This window comes from Pinus tabuliformis, chromosome 5_2, assembly GCF_031772625.1.
Source record: "Pinus tabuliformis cultivar Carrire ecotype Pingquan chromosome 5_2, CPIR1, whole genome shotgun sequence".
NCBI lineage: Eukaryota > Viridiplantae > Streptophyta > Pinopsida > Pinales > Pinaceae > Pinus > Pinus tabuliformis.
Genome location: NC_142306.1, coordinates 709667839 through 709689812, shown reverse-complemented (window position 1 = coordinate 709689812; position 21974 = coordinate 709667839). Strand labels below are relative to the sequence as shown.

The 21974-nt window shown below is 38.8% G+C and overlaps 1 protein-coding gene across 1 annotated transcript in view; it reads right to left on the bottom strand.

Annotated features, from left to right (window-relative positions):
• Positions 1 to 1561: 1561 nt before the first annotated feature.
• GLA1 (Folylpolyglutamate synthetase family protein) overlaps positions 1562 to 21974 on the bottom strand; it is a 488793-nt gene continuing 468380 nt past the window's right edge. The window contains exon 10 of the mRNA XM_089436895.1: positions 1562 to 1941. Within this exon, the coding sequence (XP_089293021.1) occupies positions 1577 to 1941 (365 nt within the window). The 3' untranslated portion in view covers positions 1562 to 1576. The remainder of the gene's footprint in view (positions 1942 to 21974) is intronic.

Here is a 21974-nt window from a genome sequence, read left to right as displayed (position 1 = left end):
TGGTTAAGGAAAAATATATTATTAATATGGAAACCCACATGTGCAGAAAAGGACAAGTCGGCCCAAAAGAGAAATTGAACGCCCTTGGATGGTTATAAATACAAGTCAAGTGACCCTCATTTGGAGATCAACAATCATTCTTCTTTCTTTGGTTTTGGCTCGCATAGGTCTGAAGTTAGTTTTTGCGGGAAATTGGTTCACACAGGTCTGAAATTGCAGGGTCTAAGCTCGCACGTGTGAATTAGGATTTTTGGTTTCCAAATGCAGGGTTGACATAGGAATTTGTCGACAGCAACCCTTTGGGCGGCTAGAAAGCTTCAAGCGCACACATGACTCTCCCTCCATGCTACTAGGACTTAGGGTTTCATTTTTACAGGTGACCACAGTTGACTGCAAATTTCGATAGTTGACCGTAGATGTTGACAGTTGACCGTAGGTTTCTGAATCATGGTTTTGATTAGTATTATTGTTGGGTTCATCTCTGGAATATGATTTGGTTAATTTTGCTCGATAGTCTTGTGAATGAAGAAATTGATTATTGTACTTTCTCTTTGTTGAACATTTTGTGAAAATATAATAAGAATAATTTGAAAGGATTCCCCCTTGTGGGGTTTTGCCCTAGTCTCTGGCCAATCCTAGTGTCTCTATGTGTGAATGCTTTTTTTCTATTGTTTCTTTATGTTTCACTGCATTGTTGATGATATTGTTGTTTCTAAATAATTGCATATGATGTAATGATGTTATAATGTTGTGGGTGAATTAAATGTGTAAATGATAAAATGTGATTATATAAAACAAAGAATAATATAACCCTAAGAAAAATTAACACCCTATTTTCATATATTAACTTAACACATGAGACTTCCATATTTTACAAAATTTGGTGAATTTGGCACAAAACTTCAAAGATTATTCATAGAATACTACCACTGTAATAATTATGTGCACTATCCTAGTATTTCTTTCACTCGATTCGTATGATTCCCCATTGCTCTTAAAATGTTTAAATCTTTCTCACAACTTTTAGTTTTTTATGTCCATTAGGTACTATATAAGTGCCATTATGGAAAAAAAAAAAAACTGTCCTTTTGATTTTAGAAAGGCAAAACACTGTAATTCATATTGTATTGAAGCCTCATTATAATAATCTAGCTTAGGAGATTCTCTTAAAATAGAAAAGCCAGCGTATTACCACATGCAATATATTTATCTTACCTCGCAAAAAGGGATGGATATGGCACTTAAATTTATATAAATTAGCCATGTGTGAAACTGTCCCAAAAATATTAAGTACTTTTGAGTTTTTGTGAAATAATAAATCCATGCATTTATTTACACTTTTAATTGCCAAGACTCCAATTTTGTTCATTCACTGAAAAGAGACCATGATTTTCATACTAATGAGAATCCTCCAATCATTAATTTAAAAACATGTCAGCTATTATACAACATCTTTATTGGATTTGATAATAGAATAGTCATACAGATGTGGATGAAAATAAAGGTGAAAGTATTTGAACTCTAATATGCCAAAACAAAGAACTGAACCAAAACTCAGTAACTAGCCACAACCTGGTTAGTTATGTATACAAGAAATAACTGTGGATACTACATGAAATGACCCAGTGACACATATAATGCCACTAGATTGATTGCTTACAAGTTCCAGCAATTTGTTAGCTTTCTTCACAGCATATTCCACAGGCTGAGATTCATTAGCAACTAGTAATCCTGGTTGATTTGTAAATGAGCTTCGTAAATTATGATCACTACAGTCTATATTTGAACAGTTCTTTTGAGTTTCACTCCAATCTATAACTGAAAATTTACACTCCCCTGCCATTTGTGTCAGAATTCTAGACAAGGATGTAGTTGTTGTTGTACGTGAGTTTCCTCCAGCCACGCTAACCTCAGTAAGGATGACCACCTTTGGCAATGCACCTTAAGAACCACAAATGTTAAAGTTAATCATGTAAGCTAAACCATGACAAACTATCTGCTAGTTAAATATGGTGTTAGCATCTAATTAGTAAAAACAAATCAACAAGAAATTGTTGGGCCAAGTTTGCACATTAACAAAATATTAAAAGTCTAAAGGTAAAGAGATTGAACTCTAATCAGCGTAAATCTACATTCACTTTGAGACATGATAGAGAGCATCATTATTATACACATCACTTTCTCTTACAACGGCATATCAACACCAACAGTGCCTCAGAGACAATCTACTTGGATAAGAACTTTAAGCCAGAATGTTAGATCCAAGGGCTAATATCCAAACCTAACTGTTAGATGTCAAAATTTTTATCATTTTAGGGCAGACCCTTGGAAGATAAGTTGTATTTCTCCTACACTCAAGTGTCTGATCTGTTGAATATGGATTTGTTCATATACTTAATATTCTGTTTAATTAATTTCTGTCAAGTCCTAATTTTTTGCAATTTTGGTGGTGGACCATTTTTGGGGCATAAAACTTTAGAAAAAATGGATGAAGAGACACTAATTTAAATTTTGTGAAAAACGGGCTCTAAAGAAAAATGTACAACGAAAATAAATTTTATAAGAACTAATAGTATTCAAGATGATGATGTCAACCATGGGGGATGATTCACCATTTTTGGAGTAAAAAGATAAAATTATTAAAAAATAATAAAATAATAAAACTATTTTTTTCAACTCGTATTTTTAACTCATCTCCCTAAGGTTTTATTCAAATTTCAAGTGGGAGTACTCGTTGGATGAAGAATTTAATTCTTCATTCACAGAGTACCCATGTTGCATACTTTCGATGGACCTTGCTACACGAAAAATGAGAAATACATGAAAACATGTGATTGCAATCACAATTTTACATGTATTTCTCATTTTTTGAATAGTAGGGTCTATCAAAAATATGCAACATGGGTACTTCTGCGATGAGGAATCAAAATTTTCATGCAACACGTGTTTCCATTCGAAATTTGACTAAACTTATAAGGAGATAAGTTGAAAATACGAGTTGAAAAAATAGTTTTTTTCTTTTTTCTCCCTCTAAAATTTGATGATGTAATCTAATATTATTTTATTATTTCCATTATTATTTTATAATTTCCTTAGGAGACCCATTTTAGATCTCAAAATTCCTCTAATGGGCTTTTGAATCATATAAAATGACTTAATATTGAGTCAAATAAGCTATTGGTCACCTCCACACCAAGTTAGCCTCAAGGAGATCAAGCCAGCCTCAAACAAGGTAATTCAACCTCACCAAAATGGTATATATACAAGTAGTTTGAATTTATTTGGAGACACTCACAAGTTCGATATCCAAGAGAAGAAGCATAAAAAGTGCGAATTTGCAGAAGGAGTAGAATTGTTGGAAGGTCGAAGTTTTGGAACATCTCTCTCACACGTGTGAATTTTCTTGATTACTTTTAGAAGATCGAAGTTTTGGTTGGGTTAATTGTTGTGTCGAAGATTTTGTTGGGCTAGCTGATGGGTCAAAGATTTTGTTGGGTTAATGTTGGATCAAAGTTGTGTTGCTATTGCAAGTTGTTGCCACTAGATCAAAGTTGTTGTTGAAAGGGTTGGCTTGGTGTGGTGGAAGTTTGTGTCTATGTCAAGGGTCTTTGATTGTCTTGTGAAACTATTGAAGGAAGAGTTTTTGACTGGGTTTTCCCATAGATTGGAGTTTTTCCCTAGTTGTCCACCTACATCTGGTGTCTGTGATCTTTGTGTTATTGTTTTGGTAATTGCTTGATGAATTAAAGATGAAAGAAGAACACAAGAAAGTTAATAAGAATATAAGAATCTCACAAGTAATTATCAACATAAAGAAAATATTTATGCCTTTCTTATTATCTAACATTATCCTCCGATGTTAAATTCTTCTTCTTTTAGATTCAAGAGTGTTCAACATATGAACAGAAGACACGCAGAGATAAGGAGGAATGAGCAGATATGAGGAGAGATGAGAAAAAATGATATTTGATAATGTCCAGACGCTTGTGATGGGACATGTGTTGCAGTCAGTAATTTATCCTTAGTTGAGAGGGAGTGTTAATTTGGCAGCTTAGGGACAAATTCTCTCCATTGGATAATCTTCCTGATCAAGAAATACCCCTTCTAGCCCTTGCAAGAATTTCATTTGGTTAAGGAAAAATATATTATTAATATGAAAACCGACATGTGCACAAAAGGACAAGTCGGCCCAAAAGAGAAATTGGACGCCCTTGGATGGCTATAAATACAAGTCAAGTGACCCTCATTTGGAGATCAACAATCATTCTTCTTTCTTTGGTTTTGGCTCGCATAGGTCTGAAGTTAGTTTTTGCAGGAAATTGGTTCACACAGGTTTGAAATTGCAAGGTCTACGCTCGCACATGTGAATTAGGATTTTTGGTTTCCAAATGCAGGGTTGACATAGGAATTTGTCGACTACAACCCTTCGGGTGGCTAGAAAGCTTCAAGCGCACACATGACTCTACCTCCATGCTACTAGGACTTAGGGTTTCATTTTTACAGGTGACCGTAGTTGACCATAGTTGACTGCAAATTTCCATAGTTGACCGTAGATGTTGATAGCTGACCGCAGGTTTCTGAATCATGGTTTTGATTAGTATTTTTGTTGGGTTCATTTATGGAATATGGTTTGGTTAATTTTGCTCGATAGTCTTGTGAATGAAGAAATTGATTATTGTACTTTCTCTTTTTTGAACATTTTATGACAATCTAATAGGAAGAATTTGAAAGGATTCACCCTTGTGGGTTTTTGCCCTAATCTTTGGCCAATCTTAGTGTTTCTATGTGTGAATGCTTTTCTTCTATTGTTCCTTTATGTTCCATTGCGTTGTTGATGATATTGTTGTTTTTACATAATTGCATATGATATAATGATGTTATAATGTTGTGGGTGAATTAAATGTGTAAATAATGAAATGTTATTATCTAAAACAAAAAACAATATAACCCTAAAAAAAATTAACACCTTGTTTTTAAATATTAACTTAACACATGAGACTTATGTATTTTGTAAAATTTGGTGAATTTGCACAAAACTTCAAGGATTATTCATAAAAATACTACTACTCTAATAATTACGTGCATTATCCTAGTATTTCTTTCACTCGATTCGCATGATTCCTCATTGCTTTTAAAATGTTTAAATGTCTTTCTCACATCTTTTAGTTTTTATATGTCCATTAAATTCTATATAACTGCTATTACGGCAAAAGAAAACTGTCATTCTGATTTTAAAAAGGCAAAATACTGTAATTCATATTGTACTGAAGCCTCACTATAATGGTCTAGCAGGAGAGTGACTTATTAATGAAATTATTTTAAAATAGAAAAGCCAACTTATTAACCACATGCGATATCTTTATCTTACTTGGCAAAAAGGGATGGATATGGCACTTAAATTTAAGTAAATTAATCATGTGTGAAACTGTCCCAAAAAAATTAAGTCCTTTGATTTATTGTGAAATAATAAATCCATGCATTTATTTATCCTTTTAATTGCCGAGACTCCAGTTTTGTTCATCCGCTGAAAACATACCATGATTTTCATACTAACGAGAATCATTCGAGTTACATGTAGCTCATTTTTTCATTTGTCATACAGCTATGGAATCCTCCAATCACTGATTTTAAAACATGCCAGCTATTATACAACATTTTTATTGGATTTGATAATAGAATAGTCATACAGATGTGGATGAAAATAAAGGTGAAAGTATTTGAACTCTACTATTCCAAAATCAAGAACTGAGCAAAACTCAGTAACTAGCCGCAACCTGGTTAGCTATGTATTCAAGAAATAACTGTGGATACTACATGCAATGACCCAGTGACACCTATAATGCCACTAGATTGATTTCTCACAAGTTCCAGCAATTTGTTATCTTTCTTCAGAGCATATACCACAGACTCGGATTCATTAGCAACTAGTAAGGCTGGTTGATCTGTAAATGAGCTTAGTAAATTCTGATCACTACAGTTTATATTTGAACAGTTATTTTGAGTTTCACTCCAATCTATAACTGACAAATTTCACTCCCCTGCCATTTGTGTCCAAATTCTAGACAAAGATGTAGTTGTTGTACGTGAGTTTCCTCCAGCCACACTAACTTCAGTAAGGATGGCCACCTTTGGCAATGCACTTAAAGAAAGAACCAGAAATGTTAAAGTTAATCATGTAAGCTAAACCATGAAAAACTGTCTACTAGTTAAATATGTTGTTAGCATCTAATTAGTAATAGCAAATCAACAAGAAATTGTTGGGCCAGGTTTGCACAACAGCAACAAAATATTCAAATTCTAAAGGTAAAGAGTTTGAACTCTAATTAGGGTAAATCTACACTCACTCTGAGACATGATAGTGTTGTGTTATTCAACAACCCCCCATTTATTAATATAATAGCTAATATTCTATTAATAAATAGAGACTCTTAATAAAATCTTTCCAAAAACAATTTAGCACTTAGACACTTCTTTTTAAATTTTTGGAATAGATCAAGATATCAAGCCAAAACCCTTTGAAAGCTAGCAAATACTCGCCTTTTCACATACCGCTAGACCAAGTGTGTCAAGAGCCTTGTTAACAAGCAAAGTTCGCAAAAAGCGATCAAAAAGAATTGTTGCGGTTAACCTAAATATCATTAGGCTTTTTCATTTAATACTAAGGCCTAAGGCATTTCCTATTAAAACAAAAGCCTGTATCACATATCGTCATTCAAAAAGGGCGCACTCTCATGAAGCAAGTTGAAGCTTGCAAAATGAGATATTGTGATGAGACGATCAACCTTATCGCATCGCATCGGAAATACTTAAGAAAGGTCTAAAATCTTATGAATCGCCCAATGTTACGAAATGTGATAAAAGCCCGGACCTGATTAAAGCCTATGTCATAAAGTAGCACTTAAGTCTGCCGTGCAACAAAAAACATTTTATAAGGTAAAAATTCCATCAAACAAATTACGCTTTAAAGAACACACCGTTTATCCCACATCTCGCATCCTGTAGGAACCTAAGGAACTCTAAGAAAGTGCACAATCAATTATGCGATAATGTGATTTTCAATATTGCATCACAATCGCAAAATCGGCATTCTCGCAAACTAAAGCTCGCCCTCTTAAGAGTTTTCCTTCCCGTATTATGATGCAGAACATTAATGAGCAATAAATGTAGCGATAAGGAACCATTAGTGGATATTTAGTATGGGTTAATGGCATTTATGTTGAAAAGTGGCTCGATGTGATATGATATCTTTTCATCTGCATTTAATTAAAACTCCTTTCTTGTCACATTTTCAAGGTTATCTGTATCATTCATCTTCATTTTCATTCTCGCTTGCCTTTATCTAATATCTTCCGCTTTGCTCCATTTCAGGAAAAATCCGCAGGAAGAGTCGATAGAAGCAATAGTAAAGAGTGGAAAGGCAGCTGCATCTAAAAAGTTAGAAATGGTCCCTCTCTTCTCTGATATTACATGCAGCAAAGATGGAGGAACTTCAACTTGCGAGGCCATGTATGATTTGTTAGAAGAGGAAAACCCAAGGCCATTGGTAGCAAAGGCCATCGTTGATGCTCATGTTTCCTCTAACGCCTCCTACTTCAAGACAGCATGATCATTCCTACATTTCATTGCCACAAGACTGAAGATAAACCCATACACGGATATGGTCAAGTGGATAATTGATGTGGTGGACGTCTTGGAGAGAGAATTCAAGAATCACAGGCAAGAGGTTATGGGATCTTTTTCAGCAAACAGCCTACGGCTAATGTCTCATTTACCAAAGCCACAAAAGCTCTACAATAAACAGTTCCTCGAGCAATTTGGTAAGGAGAATGAAGACTCGGCAGACGTCACGTGGGCATGGACAACAAGCGAAGGCAAGCTCAAACGGGATAAGAAGGGTATGTATTCTATAGCATCTATCTCTCTCCCTTATAGTTTTGCAGCAGCCATGCTATGTAGACTGTTCGGTAAACCTAATAGCATCAAATTTTCCCCCATTAATAGATGCAAATGTGAACGCAACAATAAAGAATTGGGCTCAAATTTTGTCTAATAATTTGGAAAAATACATTATGGAATATAGGAGAAAGAGAAGTCCCTCTTTAAGGGTTTATACCCTGTTTTTCATGAGCGCTTTTGTAATCGACGCAATTTGTTTTAGTTCCAAATTTCCCATTATGGGATGGAAGTGGACCACGTATGACCCACTTCCTATCCATGTGTACCATACTATTTTGTGGGAGTCTCAGTTTCACCCCCATTTTTATAAGATTTGTCAAGGAGTGATGCTACCCATCCATGAACAAGTCTACAATACAACCGCCCCTAGGTTTTCAAAAGAAGCTGAAGTGGATATCTTGCCTGTAGCCAAATGATTTGGGGAGGAAACATTTACCTATATTAGAGTATTTGGAAGCATTGCTTCACCACATGTTCTCCCATACTATGTCCAAGACAAGTTAATGGCCAGGGAGATAGCCTACCAAACAGCAGGGGATGTTGAGTTGAGAAAAGGTTTGAAAGAGAAGAAGAAGGCCAGTTGGCCTACATTTCCATTGCAATGTGGTGCATTTGTGCTACATGATTTTGGACATGCATGCAAAGAAGAATAGATCATGAAGTCTCTAAAATTAGCTACAATCCCGGGAAGACAATATGACCCAAGTGGCACTGTTAAGGACTTCACTACTATGGTGAAAGTAAAACCATTCACCCATGAGGAGGACGCCTTCAATGACCTCTTACTACAAAAGGAAACATTTTCAGAAGTGACACATATGGCATCACTACTTTTGCCCGAGATGATGTTGAAGCTTTCCATGTGTACAGAAAGAGGAAATTATTGAAGGTCCCATTGGACCTACTGTAGATTGAACCAATAAGGGAGCCAACTCCCAGTGTAAGCTTGGAGGATAGCTCCAAAGAGAATTCCGAAGAAGAAACCCAAGAAATATCTACTCATGAGTCAGATCACTCGGAGCACCAGTCTCGAAATGGGGGAGGCAATAAAAATAAAGAGTCCGAAAAGGACACAGCTGGAACTACAGAGGAAACAATCAAGCAAACCACAACAAAGAAACAGACAGAAGTTCACTCTACATCCACTCAGTTAGCAAAAACCCCAATTATTGATTTGGAAAAGGAATGGGAACATTTCAACAAGAAGCTTCACACATATGAACAAACATCTGAGATACAGACTCCTAAGCAAGAACAACACAAGTCAACTCAAGAAACAACAATAGAGAAAACTGTAGGCACTCAGGATGTTGAGCTCATTCCTACCACCCCCACTTCAGAAATCATTTTGAGAATTGAGGAAATTCCTCCACTGGATGTATTTTACAGTCCTACCCACAAAGTTGTCATCAAGAGACAGAGGAAGAAAAGAAAGTTAGACATTGCAGTTGTTACAACTCCTGACAATGAACCAATGGACATTGTATGGAAGGACTCGCCCATGGACCCATATGAAAATCTCACAAGATTGTCGCAATTCGTAGGAGCTTATGCTATGGCAACTATTGACAAAGTGATAAAGGTCCAAATGCTGCTTAAAGAAAAGGAACAAAGAATTCTGTTGTTGGAACAACAATTGGCTTAGGAGAAGTCCAATCAATAAGCAGAATTACAAGTAGCCCATCTCCAGCAAGAATTTGAACAGATGTGAATACAACATTAGGCTAGCCTAACAGAAAGAGATGTGCAGATACAAGCTATGATAGATAAGTATAAAGACAATTTGTAAATCAGTGAGTTCATAAAAGAAGTACTCAGTCTTAACTCCCAACTAATGCAACAGAAGGAAGTTTTTTGCCAGAAAATCTCGCAAATAAGTCCTTGTTGCGAGATCAGTGATAAGCTAACAAGCCAAGTTGTCAAAATGAGACTTGAGTATGACGAAATCCATTAAAAAATTTCAGACTTTATCACCTGGCAAGAATCAGAATAAGGGAGAAAGGTTGATCTGCCAAAACTGGAGAAATCACATAAAGACATCTTGTTCACTTATTGGGATTTTCGTCTCAAGCAAGTAGAAAGGGGAACAACAATCATAGCAGCAGTAGCAAATAGTGTAATAGAAGCCATCAACGAAAATCTGCATGGCGCCAACCTGGTTAGAGAAAGAATACTAGGATTTCTTCCAAATGTTAAACAATTAGAGCAGCAGTGGAGATAGACAGCAAAGGAAAAAGAGGAGGTAATCAAACAGATGAGAAATCTAAACTAGGAAGTGTATTGGCAATTCTTGGTAAAACCATACAGCCAGTGGATAACCTTGAGATGCTTAACAACCTCCACACAAAAAATGGTTCTAGTGCTAACAGATACTATATTTGTTGGGCAGTTAAAATCTGCGATCGGCCAACCGACGCACCTCAAGCCTATGATAGATATTTGTGATCCCAAAGATCGAATGCAAAGGAGTTAGTCACTTAGTTTATTTTATTTTTAGTTTTATTTTCACATGATTTGAGATAGGTTGTTTAAACTTCCTCAGACAGATATTTTTGTAATAATCTATTTTAGGACCTATAGTTTAGTATTTAAACTCCTTTCATGCATTTAGAGAGGGGTCCAGAAATTTTATCAGAAACATTCTTCGAAACATTGCACTTTTGTACTTTTGAGGAGGTTCTGATAGAATGAATGGAACATGATCTATTTTCTCTTAAATATCTAGCATACTCTACTCAAATGCACTTTTGTACTCTTAGAATATGTTGGATTGATTGAAATTTGGTCAATATTACTAAAGCACATGAGTAGGACTCGTCATATATGGTACTTTTATCTTATGATCTTGTTTTATTTATGTATTAGGAAATACTTCTTCTTTCAATTGTTTTATGTGTGAAAGTATGAATTACAGTTTAGCATTATTGCACTTTTGTATGATGTTGGCTTTGATTTTACTCTGAATACTTGAATGATTTATATTTGATATATCTTTCGCAATCGTTTTAGCTAACTATTTATCCAAAATGATTACTGTTAAACGATTTCATTTCATATTGCAGTTGAATGATCTATATTACCAAATGCTGTAGGACATTATTGTAGATCGCATATTGTATTGAATTCTCGGGTATATTTATATTTAAATATTGTTTAAACTAGGATATATGCATGTGTTTAGTAGTTTAAATTAGATTACACTTAGCTTAATCATTCCCATGTTACATCATATATCACCCCATCAAACACTATCAAAATCTCTTCTGGGAAATTGGTCCCATTATCCCCAGTCGGAGCCACTATACCAAATGGAAAAAGAGATGCTAACCAAGGTCTGGTGATGAACCCCAAAAATGGGTAACTTATTGGGCTCATTTTACCTATTATTCTCGATTAATCCACCATTCTTCATAGTTTTATGCATGCTTTTGAATATATTTATGTTAATTGAATGAATGATAATAGTCACTTGACCACAAAGTCTAATACGTACTTATTGCAGATTTTTGGACATCTTTTGGACCAAGGTCAAGCATTTATGAGCCAGTTGACAGCCAAATATGAGGGAACAAGACTGAGGATTAGTAGGAAAGGTGTCTCCTGCACTAAATGGCCCCTTCCTCGAGTTCTCCACCATCAACTCGGAGTTCAACAGCCCACCAAAGATGATTTACAAGGGCTGCTGAGAAGATTTTGTGAGGTGGTTGATTACTTACAGTTTTGAGTAGCCAAGCCCCTCAAGTTAAGGAGGGTTGTTGTAGGTCCTCGTGGTGCATAAGTAGGAAGGCTGCAAGCCTTGGTAGTTTAGCTCTTGAACAATTGTTTTTCGCACTTTAGTGCTGCTCTGCCTTTCAGCTCATTTTCGAGCTCTTGCTGTAAACTTTTTTTGTGACATGGCTATTTTTTGAGGAATGGAGATAAATTTCATTTTGCACCAGCTCTGAGCTTTTCTTAGGAGGCTGTAGCTCTTGGGGTTGGGCCCAACCCAAGTGCCAGTACCTCCTTTGTGTACTTTTATGTGTTTTCTTTGCATTCATAGAATAACTTCTACTATTTAGGTTAAGATCTTGCTTTGTTACTTAGGTTGCTTTTGATGACTAAAGTAGCTTTCCATGCTTTAGGTTGATTTGACAGTTTGGTAACGGAAAGGATCTTCAAAAAGGCTATCAAACAATCTCTGATCTCATTTCTCCCTCCTTGGGACCATGAGCTGAGACCAAGGCATACTTGCTGCCACAAAAACACTGTTTTTGCCTTTCAATGCAATTGCTAGTGTTAGATTTTTAGTTGGAAAAATTGATACCAGTTGTACCTGCATATTTAGATCTATTCTTGCTTAGGTTTCCATAGTTATCTTGCCTGATTTCCTAGTTATAAACGTCTGCTCATCATGTTTTTGGTTTTTAGGTCAGATTAGGTCAAAGTAGATAGATCTCTAGTTTTTTTAGTCTTTCTTCGATCAGTTTGAGAAATAGTGTGCAGAGCATCTGTAATACCTACCTGCCTATCCTTCATCACACCACCTCTTCAACCCCTAACTCAGATTTCTTCCCTTCATTTGCCACACTTTTTTCAGCTTGCCCTAATCTCTACATTTTTTTGCAACATTGCTCCCTCGATCCTTGAACAAATCCAACCATCTTCATCACTCCTTAGCTTCATTCCCCAGGTCTTAGACCACTTCACATCCTCATTCATTCTCCATTTCCACTTTCCCACCGATTTTCCACCATAAACCCTCTAAAATCCTCTTTCAGCTCTTCTTATAAAACATCCTGCAGACTTCCTATAGAAGTTCACGTGAGTAGTTTTTCAAGATCTGATCGCTGTGAAACTCTCTGGAAGGGTGTTAGGGACCCCTTAGGCCCTCTTCTCACCTTCACAACCTCCTACAAGAACCCACTCCATTTCCTTTCGCCAATCAACCTCTGCGCAGTCAAAAACAGTTAAAGCACATGCATAATAATTCTGCAAAATTACTCAAAAATACAAAAAGATGTTTTTTCCGGATTTCACTTCAGAAGTAGCTTATTCACATGCATTTTATCTCTTCAAGAATCAATGGCATCCATTTCTGCAGCTTTCATCTCTTTTCTTGCAGTAGTAGGGTTAGTTGGTAAAACTAGGCGCATTTCCTTTCAGCTTTCCGCTTCTTTCTGCAAATAGATTAGCTTCTTTTGAGTTAGGTTTCACCCATCACAGTTAAAAGTTTCTTCTAATAGCTCATAGAAGTTGGCTTAAGCTCCTAGCGGAGTTGTGCCAGCTGATCAAGTGACAGCCTGCGGCAAGAGCTAGTACTTATGCATATAGCACTGTCGCTTTCAAGTTTGTTACGAACTACCGGGTTGATAAAAGTATCAAAGGGAGCCCTAGAGTTGCAGCATTATTATTGCAATACTAGAGCCCACCATCTTTTTGGCGTCGTTGCCGGGGAAGCGTCGGAGTATTTGTGATTGCTACTTTTCTTCTATTTTCTACTGCAACCTTCTGCTGAGTAGTTTATTTCAGCGAGCGTAGAGTAGTTGTTTCATTTCCATTCTGCAATTTTATTTCCGCAAAAGTAGATTAGACATTTCCTACTTTCCTAGATTAGCATTTCAATTTTGCAAGCATAGATTAGCATTTCAATTCTGCAAGCATAGATTAGTATTTCAATTCTGCAAACGTAGCTTAGCATTTCATTTCCGCAATTTCAATTCTGCAACATAGATTAGTCATTTCCTGCTTCCATTTCAATTCTGCAATTTCCTTTCCAGCAAGATAGATTTTATTTAGTTGCAATTTTTTGTTCAGTCAATTTCAGTTTTGCAGGTACAAGCAGAGAAAAAAACACAAAAATCAACCAAAAATATTTCATTTCATGCCTCGTAGGAACAGAGACAATACAGGAAAATTCTTACCCAACACCCCCATCACATCACTGAGTCACCCTTCTCTCTTCTTCGGTAGCAGTGATCCAAAAGAACCTATAGGTGAACCTCCAGAGATATACGAAGATCCTATAACAGAAGAAGAGTAAGAAAACATTCCTCCTGAGACCATGGCTAAACACAGAAACGTTATAGGAGATGAGGAGAGAATAGAAGGTGCCTTTCCCATCTGAGAGACCAATGGGGACACAAAAATGAAAAACATAAGTCCCTCAGCCTTACCTCACTTCCATGGATTGACCACTAAAGACCCTGATACCTTCTTGTTTGAGTTTGTTGTCTTTTGTCGAACTTATGACTATGCATAAGACGAGCAAAAGTTGAAACACTTTCCCTCTACCCTCAAGGATGCAACACTACGTTGGTTCATGGGGTTACCTAGAAACAATATCACGACTTGGGCTTAGATGCACCAAGCCTTTAACAACAAATATCGGGATTATTGTAGGTCAAAGGAAACAAAGGGAGAAATATTTCGAATGACTATGGGAAGTGATGAATCTTTAGAAGACTATGAAGAAAGGTTCCAACTTAGCTATAAAAGGGCCAGGTGCACACTTGACCCCGAATCTCTGAAGCTGGTTCTGCTCCGAGGAGTCCCTGAAGACCTTCTAGATACCCTCCATTTGCTGGCTGGATGAGACATCTACCAACTACCATATGATGACATAAACACTGTGTTTAGAAACCATTCTAGGGCAACCCGGAAAAGTGGTAGGGGGAATCAACTTTCAGCTAGTGCCACCTTCTCCAAACATGAGTTTATAAATCAAATGGAAGACCTTAAAAGTGAGATGAGACAGACCATTGCCATCAACTAGATACTTTCCGAATCTAGCAGAAGAAAGAGGAAGCTGAGAGGGCTTTGGCCATCTTTTGTCCCAAATGTACAAGGAAGCATCCTAAGAATGAGTGTCCATTGCACTCAGTAGAGGTATGTTTCGTTTGTGAGGAAGACCACCCTACAAACCAGTGCCCAACCTTACCCGGACTTAAAACTATGTACCAAGGGGCTAAAGGAGCCACTGAACCACTCTACTTCCTCAACCAAAGGAGGCCGCATGGATCCAGACCTTACCAGCAGGGGATGCAAGGGACATCCCAACCTTATTACAACCCCAACCAATCCACTCATATACCTTCTTGGGGTCCCCCTGCTCATCCTTCTTGGTCCGCACCCCCTCCTTGGTCATATCCATCTCAATACCATACTCAACTTGTTGCTCATTCGTTTCATTCTCATGTTCAGCCACAACCTCAGTGGAATGCACCTCAACAGGGGTGGAGGCCCCAATACAACTCTCCTCCCGCTATTTTGCCTCCACCACCTGCTCAACCACAACCATTACCTCCTGCTCCTCCAAGACAACCCCAAATGCCTGCTCAACCGAACCCGAACCCCAACAACAGACAGGCCCAACAGGTATATACTGGAGAGACAACATGCCCTACCTATGTTGTGGAGATTCAGGAGATCAACCTACGATCTGGGAAGGTCCTCCTAGATCGCCAACCTCCTCCTGCGGAGGATGAAGAAGAGAAACAGGAAAGTGAACCCAAAGCCATTCCACCCTTTCCTGAGAGACTAGCTGTAACCACGCAACCAAACCCAGAGGAGACTGAACTTCTGGGAGAACTTAAACAGTTGTGTGTAAAAATACCACTTCTCCAGGCCATAAAAGATGTACCAATTAACAAATTGATCAAAGAGAAGTGTTTCAGGTACCCAGGCAAATGCAAGAGAGATGCCCCAACTATCAATGTCATAGGACAACTGTCCGATCTAATGTTGGGACAAGTAATCTGTCCAAAATATCTGGACCCTGGGAGTCCTGTAGTTGATGTCCAAATCAATGGCACCATAATCCCCCACACCCTGATTGATCTAGGGGCTGCCATTAATGTGATGACCAGGGACACTGTGCTCAAACTCAACCTTCAGAGTTCCCTAAGAAAGACCTCGATAGTACAGTAGTTAGCAAACCGCTCCACCAGGACTCCCGAAGGGATTGTGGAAGATTTCCTGGTCTCTGTTGATTCTTGGGAGTACCTTGCAGACTTCTTGGTCCTTCAGCTAAAGGCAAAACTCATTGGATACCCCCTCATTTTGGGAAGGCCTTAGTTAGCTACTATAGATGCTTACATCAATTGTCGAGCTGGGAGCATGATCATCAAGAATGGTCCTATGTCCAAACAGCTAGTCCTATATCCTCCTGCCCAACCTCTGTTAGAACATGACTTACCTCTCTGGTTGGAGGAGGAAGATGAGAATGAGGTCTACTCTGCACCAGTTTGGACAGTGGAAGCCACCAGGGGAGGTCCTCAAACCAAGGATGACCTAATTGAGAATTTGATTCAAAATCCACCTCCCAGTGTGCTACCATTAAAAGAGTTGGTAGAAGATACCCAAGCCAGTGCTTTAGTGGATCTCTGTGTGGCTGATTCGACCTCTCCCAAGGTTAAGAATGTGGAATTTGGCCCTGAAAAAACCTTGAAGATCAGCTCATCCCTATCCCCCTCTCAGGAGAAGGAGCTGTGTAGCTTATTGAACCACCATTTGGATGCTTTCGCTTGGAGTTATAAGGAGATGAAAGGAGTCCACCCTTCGGTTTGTACCCATCACATTTACATTAAAGAGTATTGTAAACCAATCAGGCAGCCTCAGAGGAGAATGAATCTAGCCCTTAAGGATGTTGTCAAAGAAGAATTGCAAAGGTTGTTGGATGCAGGGTTCATCTACCCATCTGTGACAGCGAGTGGGCTTCTTCGTTGGTGCTTGTGCCAAAAAAAATGGGAAGGGGAGAATCTGTGTAGATTATCAAGAACTTAACAAAGCTACCAAGAAGGACCATTTCCCTTTTCCTTTCATAGATCAAGTGTTACATGGCCTAGCAGAGAAGAAGTTCTTTTCCTTCCTAGATGGGTTTAGCGGGTATAATCAGGTCCAAATCAACCTAGAAGACCAAGATAAGACCACTTTCACTTGTCCCTAGGGTACCTTTGCCTACCGGGTCCTTCCCTTTGGATTGTGCAACGCTCCTGCCACTTTCCAGAGAGCAGTACTGAGCATATTTGCTGAGCTGGTTCATGATTCGGTGGAAATCTATATGGATGACTTTACTCCTTATGGGTCCAACTTCCAAGAAGCATTGACCAACCTAGGAAAAGTTTTAACCAAGTGCATTGAAATGAACCTGTCCCTCAATCTTGAAAAATGTGAATTCCTGATGACTGAAGGGACCATGCTAGGTCATAAAATTTCTCAGCAAGGATTACAGGTGGATCCCAACAAAATTGCTATCATCTAAAGGGTTCCACCTCCTCAAAAGGTAAGAGATGTTCAGAGTTTTCTAGGCTTAGCAGGATATTATAGAAGATCCATTAAAGATTTCAGTAAGCTAGCCTCTCCATTGTTTGGTCTTTTGGGGAAAGTTGTTGAGTTTGTATGGACTAACAATTGTCAAGAAGCTCTGGATGTGTTGAAAAATAAACTGGTAAGTGCCCCAATCTTGAGAGGTCCAAACTGGGCCCTACCTTTCCACATTCACACAGATGCCTCGAACAAAGCCATAAGAGTAGCCTTAGGACAAGTTGAAGAGAAGCTACCGTATGCCATATATTTTGTCAGTAAAAACCTGTGAAGGGCGGAGTTAAACTATATTGTAACCGAGAAAGAGCTCCTAGCTGTGGTCCATTCCCTAAACAAGTTCAGACACTACATCACTGGTTATCAAACATTCGTACACACTAATCATGCTGCAATTAGGTATTTGATAAATAAACCTGATGTAAAGGCCCGTATCATTAGATGGTTGCTTTTATTGCAGCGATTTGATTTGACCATTGTTGATAAGCCAGGAAAGGAAAATGTTGTCACTGATTTTCTATCTAGACTAGATTTGTCTGCAGGTGAAGAAGGGACGGTGGATGATCAAATGCCGGATGAACCCCTGTTTGCTATTTCAGTACTCTCTCTATGGTTTGCTGATATAGCAAATTACTTGGTTTCAGCACAGTTCCCACCACACCTATCCTCAAAAGAGAAGAGGAAGATCGTGAGGAAAAGTGCCCCATTCATGTGGATTGAGGGAAACCTGTTTAAACTTGGCCCAGATCAGATTTTGAGGCATTGTGTCAGGGAGGAGGAAGTTTTTGACATCCTCCTACCCTGTCATGATGGGCCTTGTGGAGGCCACTTTGCAGCAAAGAGGACCGCTTTCAAAATTCTACAGGTAGGCTACTATTGGCCCACTCTTTATCAAGATGTCAGAAGATACATCAGCCAATGTGACCAATGTCAAAGGATGGGGAAACCGACTCCAAGGGATGAAATGCCCCTCCAACCTCAAGTGACTTTCGAGCCATTTGAGAAGTGGGGCATGGAATTTGTGGGTCCTATCAACCCTCCTTCAAAATAAAAGTCTTGCATCATTATGTGCACATACTACCTAACAAAGTGGGTAGAAACAAAGGCAATCAAGGCAGCAACAGAAGAAAAAGTCGCTGAGTTTTTGAGGGAAAATATCTTCTACAAGTTTGGCTACCCAAGAGAGTTAGTCACAGATCAAGGGAGTCAGTTTACCTCTAACCTGATTGAAGACCTGCTCGCTCATCACAAGATTAAGCACAAAAATTCCACCCTTTATCATTCGCAAGCAAATGGGCAGATGGAAGTCACTAACAGGGCTTTGGAAGAGATTTTGACTAAAGTGGTGAGCAGCAGCAGAAAAGATTGGGCAGATCGCTTGGTTGAGGCCACCTGGGCCTACAACACTACTTGGAAAACTACAATAGGTTTCACACCTTATGCGTTGGTCTACGGGAAGAAGGCTTTGCTGTCCATAGAATTTGAATACAACACATTGAGGTCGGCAACTCAGTTGGACCTAGATCTCAACCATGCACAATAGGAAAAATTACTTCAGCTGAATGGACTAGATGAACAGAGAATGCAGGCCCTCCTCCACTCAGAGGTGGTCCAACTCCAAAGAAAGATATGGCATGACCGACACTTTAACAAAAATCAATTTCAGCCAGGAGATTGGGCGATGTTATATGACTCGAGATACAAGGATTTCAAAGGGAAGCTGAGGACAAGATGGCTGGGACCATATACAGTGGAGAAATGCAACAACAATGGTTCAATCCTTATCAAGACCATTGATGAAGAAACCATCCCCATGCTCGTTAATGGGCATCGATTGAAAATCTACAAGAAGCCCCTTTCTAAGCAGGAGTTCATTGAAACTCTGGACAAATCAGTGCTGGTAGTGGAGCAGACCCCTGTGTCCACTCCACCCACACCTTGAGCATCAAAAAAAAAAAGAGAGAGAGAGAAAAAAACAGAAAAATAAAAATAAAAAGATCCTTGGGTGAAAACCTCTTGGAGGTGCTCAAGGTAGACAGTGAGGGTAAAAACCTCCTGCAGGCGCCCCAACTATCTTAGATTAAAAAAAAACAAAAATAAAAAACCTAATCTCTGTTGAATAATTGCAGGTTGCAGGAAGGACATTGCAAGTTAGGAGGATCACACAAAACAAAGATAGAGGTCAACACCAGGTTACAAGCATCCCTCACAATCAATTCCTCCATGACCACTACCCTTTCCTAAGATTTGATCTCATTCGGGTTAAGATTTCACCTTCTACAGGAAGTTTTGTGTCTTCTACAGGAAGTTTTGTGTCTTCTACAGGAAAATCCTGTAGAACCTACAGACAAGCCAGAATTGATCTCAGAAGAGAATCCTAAGGTTGGGAATCTGCCTATGAGGCCTATAAACATCCTTGTTTCCGTCCATCGCCATATGTCACCCTCTTCCATCTCTGTACACCTCCATTACACTCATCCTTTTATTTGTTCCTGCACAATCACACACAGAAAACCCTGTTTTCTTCATACTGCTAGCAAAAAAATTTAATGACAAATCAAGCAGCAGTTTCTCACTCACCATACCTATCACCCTCCATCTAGACTCCTCATCAGCCGATACCCTATTCAGCGATATAGCCTTGCTCATTCTAGCTTGCATTCCAGGAGGAGAAGCAGCTACAAGACATCCTACAGGAATCCTGTAGCAGCTGATCCCTCTGGAAGACATACTTCGGAGACAGGGACAACAAAGGATGGCAGAGGAGACATGCAAAGAACTCTTCTTGAACATAAGAATATCAGCAACAGCCAAAGCTAAGCATGCAGTGTGCATGCAGCAACAGCAACCGAAGGAATGGGTTCTAAAACCCGTGCATGCAGCAACAACGAACAAGGGAATGGGTTCCAAAACCCAAAATATGCATAACACAGCGGCGACCACGCAAGTAAGTGCCTAAACTCGATCTTCAATTGCATAAATCATATTTTAAAGCTGCATGGCTAAGGGAATGGTTCGGATTGAGTGGAATCGTTGGCCAGTGAACTGGCCACCCTCGGCCAGTTACATATCCTCGTGGGATCCAAACGAGCCCCGTTACATTCAAAACTGCCGATGAGATGTGCAGCCAGCATGTGTGGAGTGTCCATTCAGGGAGAAATCGTCGAGACTGGTAGTGGTGGCGACGGATAATGGCAGAGAGGAGATGATGGCGGTCAGAAACACGCAGAAACATTATGGCTGCTACGTCGGATCAACGGTCCAGTCCAGCCACCTCATCCCCTCACCACAAATCATGCCGCAGATTAAATATGCTCGGTTGAAACATACACCACCTTCTATTCATTCTGCACTCACAACGTCCTCGACTAGAGTATGCGTCCATCGCTTCCAAAAACAGTTAACCAGTCGTCCTCCACCAGTTTTTCTGCCTGTTTTCAAAAATCTCCCACCTATGAGGCTCTATCGGAAGCACAGTTTCATTCTACAGGAACCATGGGGCCTTCTACAGGAAGGGTTCTACAGGAAAGGCGGAACAGCTCTACGGAGAAGGAAAACCTGGAATTTTCGTTGAATTTGAAGCTCCAACCGAGGTAGGCTCGAAAAAACTTCTCTGTGCATGATTTGTTTGTACAAAGTGGTGAATTGAACGGCATCAGTTGGAAACACGAGAGTGAAAGTCTGCCTGTGTATCGAGAAAGTTTGCCTACAAATTTCATTGAGTTTCCCCAGTTTTTCTGCATTCCGAAATCTCCTCATCACCTTTAAATTCTCCTATAAGGAAGATATAAGCAGCAGTAGGGGCCAACCTGTGTGTGTGTGAAAAAAAATGAATTTACATATCTATCTATATGCTGAGAAGAAAGTCTGTGTCCTTGTGCTCTGTTCTGTAAAAACAAAATTTTTCTTTTCATAAACAGACAGTCGAATTCTGGGTGACAGCGGTCTTAAAACAAAGGAATTATTTCTATTGTAAGGAACACACGAGAAATTCCCTCTTGGGTTCGGAAGACATCGAATTCAGTTATCCCCTGTTCCAGTGATAAACTGTTGTTTTCCTGAGCATTTTTCTTTTTTGGTTGAAACATAAAAGAACACTCAACACCATGCCAAGAGGATTCAATCTCTTACAAACCAAGAGCCGATTTAAAAATCAGAATAAGGTCATCTACATACAAAAGAAGCCTTATAACAAACTTTCCCAAATAGATACCATCACCCCCTTGCGATTTTAACCACTCCTCAAGCTTGTCGATATATAAACCAAAAAGGGTAGGAGACAATGGGAAACCTTGCTTGACCCCAATATCGCTTCTGAAACTTTCAGAAATGCCTGCTGAAGTTCTAATTTTGACTTTCACCTCTTCATACAGCCTATGCACAACTGCTCTCAAATGTTTAGGAACCCCAAGTTCCTCCATTCTGTGCCAAAGCTTATCCCTAGGAATCGAGTCAAACGCTTTTCTGAAATCAACAAAGCAACAAAAGACTTCTTCCTTTTTCTCCCAAACTTTTTCAATGATGTGCCTTGAAGTTATACAATGATTAATGATGGAATGTTTAGGTCTAAAACTTGCTTGCCCTTTAACACACTTATCTTTTTCTTCTGCCCACTTGCTAATTTTGTTTTCTAGCATGCTTCCAAATAGTTTTGCAAACAAAGGGTTTATCATGATGGTCCTACAATTGGAGGGATTATTGACGTCACTGCCCTTGAAAAG